We start from the raw sequence: 9,162 nt of genomic DNA, 5'->3' as shown, positions 1-9,162 counted from the left end.
TAATTAATTAATCGTATTGAAAACACTCGTACCAAGCTTGGGTTTGAGTATAAATAACGCCGAGCTAATCATACAGAAGGCAGAGTCACGTTTGGCAAGAATTGCGCACGTAAGTGTATAGGTACGTACGAGTATGGCAGATGTATGCTTGCCTTACTCGGGAAGCTGGCGAACAGTAAACTAAAACCAATTTGCATATCTATGTTCAGAATATTTTGAATTTACTAGCTTATGAATAAGATATTCTGCGGTATTGTAAAATGATTCAGGTTTGTTCGCTCTGAATTAACCAGGAATTGTTCTGAAGCTACTCATTGTGCTCATTATAAGCGAGAATTGATCGAAAGTGTATGGGAATTTTTCCTTTTAATAAATTTTAATTGGAATTCATGATCGGGGTTCCATATCATGGTAAGTACATTCGAATACTTGACGTGTGATAAAGAAGGAAACATCGAGCAAATACTCGCTGCAAAGGAACTTATTGCAGTTTAATAGCTTCTAAGTGATTTACAAGACTTTATCTGAAGAGTGATTGAGTAAACGAGAAGGTCAAGAGTGAGCATCAGGACGAACGAAATTCTCGAGGACTTGTAAGGAGCCTTACCGGGCGGGAAGCTCTTGCGCGCTTGAGAGCTGCACTGAAGGTACCCTCAAGATATCTTCTGCACTGAAGATAACGTAGGAACACGTAGGAAACTAACTTGCGTTTTCGTTTATTTTTCATATTTTTTCCTTACGTTAGCTCCTGAACTTGTATATGAGTTTTTATTACATTATTCCTTGGGTGAAATTTAATCTTTCCTTATTCCTTTCCAGAAGTTTAGATGAAAATTATTCACATTGTACAGTGAAAAATGTATGATCATATTTAGTCAAATACAAGAAGATAACACTAGGAATTTTTGATCTGCCTTGCTATTGACTGGCAGTTTAGCCTGGCTTTGATCGGGATAGAAATTCATTGTAAATTAACGAATTTTTGTTTACCTAATCCCATCAAGATCCCAAATCCACTGAATAATTTTGTGATCATATTACCGTTATTTAAGAGTGACCCAAAACCAGCATTCCTCATGGAAATCACATTTTGGACCTGTTTTGAAATTTACAGGAAGCCTAAACTTTTTAAATAAAATTTACACCGCCCTAAGTAAAAATCACATTTAATTTTTAAATGCAAGTCTTCTCTCCGTTATCCAATGTCACAGAATCGCACAGTCGAAAATTAAATTCCTTTGTGATATCCCGACTCTATAATGTGGATACGCGCCTTATAAAAATTAGAATAAATATGTATGTTTCTAAATCATCATATGTATGTAGTATACAGCCAGTTTTCATTCATATGGCAATGCTTCATCGAGCGGATTTCATTACAGACGTTGTGTGAGAACGAAGACTTCGTAAACGGCTGCAATTAAATCAGTTTGTCAAACTGACAAGACAAATTGAGAGTAAAAATTCCAATGGCTGCTAAGAAATCCGCAAGTTGAGGTTAGCTTATTATCTCAGGCACCCGAGGGGAGACAATGAACCCTCGTGCGACACTCTTACCGACACACATGCACACGCGATCAGCGGTGAACCCTCGTCTACGGACGGCGTCGCCTCCCTCAGCCTCTAGCACTTGGGCCGAGGCAGCGTGCCAGTCTGCTCTCGCCCAGTGCTGCAGCTTGTCGGTGACGCTCTGGCTTCGTCGTGACTAGCGTGACCATACTTCATGTCATATGTGATTCTGGAGTGTCAACGAGTTGGATTATCGAGAGCATAGTAAAAAGCAATACACGTTTATCATTTACCTGGAAGTATAGCGCGGATTTTTGTGAGTTTTCCTCCAACACAGCGATCTGTAACTATGTTTTCGTGGAATAAAGATGAGCGGAAGAAGAAAACTCTTGAGTTGTGTGAGACAGTCCTGGAAGGATTGAAAGTCACGTATAAATCCAAAATAAAACCACTGGAAGAGTATTATAAATACCATGACTTTCATTCGCCCGCTCTCGATGATACAGATTTTGATTCGAAACCCATGATATTACTAGTTGGACAATATTCAACTGGCAAGACGACTTTCATCCGCTACCTTCTGGAGAAGGACTTTCCGGGGATCAGGATCGGCCCAGAACCCACAACGGACAGTTTCATTGCCGTCTCCTACAACCATACCGAGGGCATCATTCCAGGCAATGCTCTCGTCGTGGATCCAAAGCGGCCGTTTAAAGCTCTTTCAAAGTACGGCAACACTTTTCTAAACCGTTTTCAGTGTTCACAACTCAATTCCAGTGTGTTGAAAGGTATCACAATCATCGACACTCCTGGAATCTTATCTGGTGAGAAACAACGACTGGACAGAGGGTACGACTTCCATAGCGTCCTGGAATGGTTTGCCGAGAGAGTTGATCGGATCATTCTGCTTTTTGATGCCCACAAACTTGACATCTCAGATGAATTTCGTCATTTTCTCGAACGATTGCGGGGTCAGCATGACAAAATTCGGATAGTTTTGAACAAAGCTGACATGATTGATCACCAACAACTGATGCGAGTGTACGGAGCCCTCATGTGGTCTCTTGGCAAGATTCTCAACACACCTGAAGTTGAGAGGGTCTTCGTGGGGTCGTTTTGGAATCAACCGCTCCGATTTGACATAAATAGAAAGTGAGTTAATTAAATTTGCTAATTTTAGTGCAATTTTAGTAGTACTAAGCTATCATCAATCATAAACATATCATAATGCAGTGGCTTTCATTTGAAATTTGTATAGAATTTAAATGACCAGCGTCAGTTTCTTCTGGGTTATTTCAGAATTGGATACGGGATTAAAATACATTTCATCAGTGTCATGGAAAATTTTTCCAAGTAATAAGATAAAAAGAGCATAACATAAATCACAATGAAACACTTAATATCATGTTATACCTTCATCATTCTTTCGGTAGTTTTTGATGACGTATGCTTTAAACTCTAATTTATTTTCAAACTTGGAAAATTTAAGTTGGAAATCGCTTGTCGAAACATCAAATGTATTCATATATGCACTCAGATGAGAAAATCCTATGAAACTATAGATATGAGCCTATTTGGTAGATATTGCAACAAGAATAATGAATTTTCAGTAATGTTAAAGCCAAAATAATGCTGACGGGCCGTATGATTATAACTGAAAACGTAAACCTTTCAATATTTTGGAAAAAAGTCAACTTCATTCAAATATGTCCGTTTTTTTAATACACTCATCCCATTTTTTCGGGATAATTACGTCATGGACAACTTGCGTAAATACTTGATATCCGAGACGTGATCGCTTTTTAGATGAAGACTCACGTGACGCGCTTGAGTATGACTCGTCACGTACACGATATTATAGCCCCGAAAATGCCAATGATATTGGAAGTTGTGTAATTTGAATGTTACACATCCCTTCGCACTTAACAATCAATGTATGAAGCCACTTCGTTGCATTTGTTTCTTCAATCATACTAGCATCTTCCATGTTTACTTCAGTGTGGCTATCATACAAGAGATGGTTTATCTGACCACAGATTTAGAACTAGCAATGAAGTAATTGGTATTATTTATATTAGTTTCTTTTTCTATTAAGAATAATTTTTAAGTCCCACTGTCTGAAAAGAGTTACTGCACCTTTCAGACGCTTATACAGGCGAAATTGCTGAAAATCTTATCTATTCGTGAAAGTTGATACACTATTTTAAGGTTAATTTAATTTTTAAAAAATGTTAATTTATATATTTCATAGAGAAATTTTTGCAGTGGCTGGACCCAATGTCATAGTATCGTTAATATTGATTTTCATCGCTGGGTATTTCGGAACGAAGCAGCGAACGAGAGCTGCTGGGTGTGGTTTATGGGACCTCTGCCAACAGTTCCGTCATGCGTTGATCTATTCTTCTACCACTTTTCTTCTCCACGCACTTTTCATCGTAATTATTTCGGCTTTTGATGGGATACATCGTATTTTTACTCATTTTGTAGGGATCAAGATCTGTACAATAATTTTTCGATTGAATATTTTGGTCGGTATCACTTAAAAAACATAAATTAATAGTTATAAATTACATTACACCCATGTCGTTTTGGTAATCAATTAATTTGTTCTGCATAAAAAGAAGTAAGGTAAAACAAACAATGCTCTTTCGGAACAATTCAATTGATCAATGAGCTTTCCCCAAGTCCCATTTCTTCACCTGGAGTTAATGCACGTGTTGAAGCTGACGTCGAGCATATCAGTCTGGCTGCCTCCAGGAACGTGTTGCTCATCTATATTCTGTGCATGGATGTTGCATGATGAATCGTTTCACAACGAGCGATGAAATACAGTCACTTTTTGGTGCGTCACCAACAATTGACACGATGAAAGTATTAGAAAAGCTCTGTTGGCAAATTAGTTTAATTAGTTTTATTTTCAATGATACTTTGGCCTTAATAAATAAAATACATTATTCTTTACACAATCGCCTTCAGGGACAAGTATTGAGGCTTATCCAATGTTCAAATACGTCAGAAAATTGTGGCTGAAATAAATCAATAAATAACATATCAATATCTTAATAAAGAGGTTTATCTCATCCTGATATTCAGAGGTGTGTAGCTTTTTACTCATACTATATAGATGTTTGACAAACCCCGAAGTATAACAGCGTAACAGGCTGACATAACAGTGCTTCTGCTAGGAACATGTTTGCTTTGCCAGATTTTGCTGAAAGTCGTCTCACGTCATTTTTAAGAAAGCTATTCAATGCGGATTCAAAAGCGTGACCGATGAATATTGGCCTTTCAGGATATTTGTTTTCGTGGGAATGCAAATTTTCCCTCATATTTTCGGCTTAGAAATCTTAATGAACAAAATTTATAAAAACATCTAAATTTTTCGAAGAAATAAAATTCATGAAGTTAGTGTCTAATTATTGCATTCATTTAATTTGTTAAAAAGGCTAGGAGAATTTGTAGGGACAACATTCAATTGCCGAATATCTATGGCGTGTAATTCTGAAAAAAAAACACCCTTGAAATTGCATTAGGTAAAATTTTAAACTACTGATTTGTTTACGAAATGTTCTATGTAGTTTCCTTTGTTTTTCTCTAGATAACCGTATCTTGTGAGGTGGGGTGAGGGTTAAAATGAATATCAAATAGTATTAATATTCACTTCCATTGTTACCTTCTATATATTTATTGCCAACTTTTTAAATTTCTCTGGGTGTGAAAGAATAAAAAAAATCGAACACACGCTTATAATCATAGTTTTTTAAGTTAATTTTTCTAATCCAATCATGTATAGGAATAAATAGTTATTACAGCGCATGAGCGCAAGCTAAAAGAGCCTAAAAAATAAATAAATAGAGAATGGAAATTTCCAACAAGAATCTTCGATTTATGAACTTTTTTATAGTGAAACCAATAAGATATGAAATAATAACAACAAGGATATTAAATTTTGTATATATAATCTAAATAATATCGATGAAATTTTTCATTGCACACCTCGTAGCCAAACTCGCCGGATGCGCTGGCGGCGAGCTGTGCTGCCGCGGGTTGCCTGCCAAGATGGCTCACCGCCACTCACGCGCTGCTTCACGGCAAGCACGAAACAAACAAAAACCTATGCAAAAACCGACGCGGATCTCAGTCGGGGCAGAGACATGCACTGACAAAGATGTACCACTAATGTATGTGACGTGTTTGCAATGAATGCAAAGATGATGTAGAATTTTTGCGCTCAAATGAAAGCTAACTTTTCATACGTCCAATTCCATAGAGGATCCCCGATTCTAGACCTGTACATAATCCCCTGAGCCATAGAAGATCTTTTTCAAAATAAAAACGTTCAGTCATGAGCAAGAGAGATAAAAGTATTCATATGATAGATGAGCACGAGGGACTTCTAATAATAAAAACATATTCAGTCGAGTCTTAAACGAATATTGGAAGCTATTACCGTAGTAAGCCACTCATAGCAAAATATTGCCTCTCGGCTAATGCAACAGTTTAATTGGTCTACGGCTCTATGCTTTGTGACTGCAACTGACTTAGTTTACGAAAAATCAATGAGACTGTTGTTCCCTAAACTCATTATGTTGTGTGGCCACTAAAGCTGAAGATAATGTTTTCCTTTCTCCTTCTAATAAATGTTATTACTAAGCAATAAATGTGCAAGCTAAGATTATAAATGATTATCTTTTCATTCTTTTTGTTTACATAAACCATTAATGAATAGGAGACGAAGATTATTTTAATAGTATAATACAGTTCACGTGAAACTTAGAATTTAAAAAACTGATTTTAAAATTTCATTTTTTCTAGTAGATAAACTATTCCGTGACTTATTCTCATGTTTAGGGTAATTAAGACATCATTCAACAAATGAGGAACGAATCGAACATCGGCAACTGCCACCCCCGATGAAGCTCACTACAAAGGCGGTGTTGTTGCCGGCTTGGCGGTTGAGAGCTGAAGCAGTATTGCAGTCGCTCTGCCTCTCCGACATTCCCGCTATACAGGAAGATAGACTTCACTAAAAGAAGTCTATCTTCCTCAATATTCTAGTTTGATATATAATTCACTGCTCGGTATTGAGAGCCAATTTGTGATTTGTTCGTCATGGATGCATTTTTCTGAAATCGACGTAAATGCTAGTCGTGTTCTCATTGCACAATTCGTTAAAAAAATCGTTTACAAAATTTTTAAGAAACGAATTCATCTCGACAGGAATTATGTGCGGTTAAATTCCCGTCATATTAGTTGCGCAGCTGAAATTAAAATAAATGTTGCCTACGTTTTTATTGATTTTATTTTACTGTCTCATTCTTTTTTCGTCAAAGAACGAAATTTGTAGATAAATTTGACGCCAAATTTTGTTTTTTTTTTATTTTTTTTCGTTTGCCGCAGTTGTGTATTTTTTACAACAATTAGCCTGTTTCTTAATATCTATAGTGGCAGGCACAAAAATCCTGTTAGGTGTTCATATAAATTCAACAATATTAGTATTGGAAATGTCGTATCTATGGTGCATGGTTGCTACCTGCTGTCCGTACTTCGTACTGATCAGCTGGTCAGTAACCATCGCCGGTAAATATGTCAGACATTGGCCAACAGACAAGAAGAAAGTTATCATGATTGAAATTAGTTCAATATGGAAATTTGTTCAACCATAACATTTCTTCTCGCTTCGAGTCACTGACATGTGGAACAGCCTCCCTGAAGATATTGTTGACGCTCCGAGTATGAACGCGTTCAAGAACAGACTATATAGACAAGGCCATGCATGAGCATATGTTTAGTCTTAAAATGCCTCGTATCCCACGGAACAACTGATATCTAGAAGAGATTTTAAATATACCGTCCGTAAGGCCAGTCTAGTCAAGAAAAGTACAAGAATCGGCGACAGGCCTATCCAGGCCTATTCTTTAATGCCGAAGTTACTATACTATAACCCAAAGGAGCAGGAAGATTATAGTTCGGGATTGATCGGCTCATTACTGAATTTATAAAATCTTTGTTATGCATTCCCAAACGGTTGATTCACTTCTAACACTCTTTGTATATTTAAATAACGTAACTTCGTGGGACCTTGCGACAGAGTTCTTCACTGTTTATTTAGACCACTGTATTTTTAACGTTAGTAAAAAATATACTCTTTAATCAAAATAACTCGATTGAAACAAAAATTAAAGACGCTTCACTCTTAACAAACTGACGTTGTAGAGATGAAGCTTCCCATGCAAGTAGAAAATGTCAAAGGTGATCCAATTCCGTTGATAAATATGCTGAATCTAAATTTATGTGGTGCGTACGGTGCTCACGATCAATGCTAACGCCTCTGTTTGAACTTTGAAGTCCTATCTGATACACTTCCTAGGACTTAAGGCCAATTAGATAGGGCACGAATCAAGATTTCTACAATTTTGATACGAAGTCCCACATACATTTGAAAGACAACTTCAAGCTTCATGTTAACATATAATATAGTTACATTATATATCTAACATATTGACAGTAAGCACCAATAATTTGATGAGCTGGGTATGCGATAAAGACAGTCTTTGAATAACTCGATCTATCCAGCTTCATCGTCAGCTTATTTACCACATAAATGTTTACCTTTTTGGCCAGTTTTTTGGCGATTTTTTTTTACACTTCGACATCTTCCTCAAAAAAGCTATTTACATAGGCCCTCTCCAGGAACAGACAAATAAATACGATGGAAATTTTACCATCAATGATACTTGTGAAAGATGGTCAACTTGTGGAAAGATACAGAAGAATGTAAAAACAAACAAATTTTACGTCGTACGTTATTTAATGGAACTTCGTCTTACTAACTTAACGAGACGCCTTAATTCGGGCCGGAACTCGGTTCGTATAGCAAACCTTTTTGCCCATTGAAGTTAATGGAAAGGACTCTCTGTCGGGCATCCAGAAAGGCACCCCTTTCACGTACATATATACTGTAGTCTGTACTTGCATTATGATGACAAAGAATTTTTTTTTTTTGGTTCCTAATAAGTCATCTTTCAGACTCCAAGATCGTGAGGAGTGTATTTTTATTTCGGCCGTAATTTTCGGGCAAGTTAACAACCCACATGCCATTCGCATGCTTATTTATGATATTCAGTTAATCATCGATAGATCTCGACACTGTTTATGTCTATTTACTTACTGCGTTTTGCATTGCCCGGCATCTTATGGCAAAGCACGGCCTTATAGCGGAGCACGTTTTCCCGATCTGATGGTTCGTTAGGCGGTTTGGTCTTAAGGCTTATTGTTGCATATATTTTGATAAGGCAGTCTTCTTAAAAAGAAGTTGTGCATGAAAGTACCAAAAAAATTCACGCTCCATATTTATTATGATGCAGTTCCATCTTCTGTGGCAATTACCGCCTCATTTTTCTGAGACATCGATTAGTACAATTTGTAAATTTTCAGCGTTTTAATATAACTAGAACCTGACATAACGAGCACCAACAGCATGACTTCTTTGAAAGTCAGAGAGTTTTGTTACCTTCATAAGATAGCTACAAATATTTTCTACAACTTAAATATCGAAGCATAATTCAACAATCAGAAGTAGGTATAAACAACATTTGACACTAAATAAATTATGACTAATCAATAAAGCTTGATATCAAAATATGTCAAGTA

General features: G+C 36.7%; 1 protein-coding gene across 1 annotated transcript; it reads left to right on the top strand.

Annotated features, from left to right (window-relative positions):
• Nucleotides 1-1,645: 1,645 nt before the first annotated feature.
• Nucleotides 1,646-2,665, top strand: LOC108678558 (EH domain-containing protein 3-like). The gene has a single exon (XM_047885116.1). It carries the CDS (start codon nt 1,859-1,861, stop codon nt 2,663-2,665), a length of 807 nt encoding a protein of 268 aa, XP_047741072.1. The 5' UTR covers nt 1,646-1,858.
• The last annotated feature ends 6,497 nt before the right edge of the window (nt 2,666-9,162 follow it).

The sequence above is a fragment of the Hyalella azteca genome, unplaced genomic scaffold, assembly GCF_000764305.2.
Source record: "Hyalella azteca isolate HAZT.00-mixed unplaced genomic scaffold, Hazt_2.0.2 contig16984, whole genome shotgun sequence".
Lineage (NCBI taxonomy): Eukaryota > Metazoa > Arthropoda > Malacostraca > Amphipoda > Hyalellidae > Hyalella > Hyalella azteca.
The sequence above is the reverse complement of the archived record's forward strand: the minus strand, read 5'-3'. Positions and strand labels throughout refer to the sequence as shown.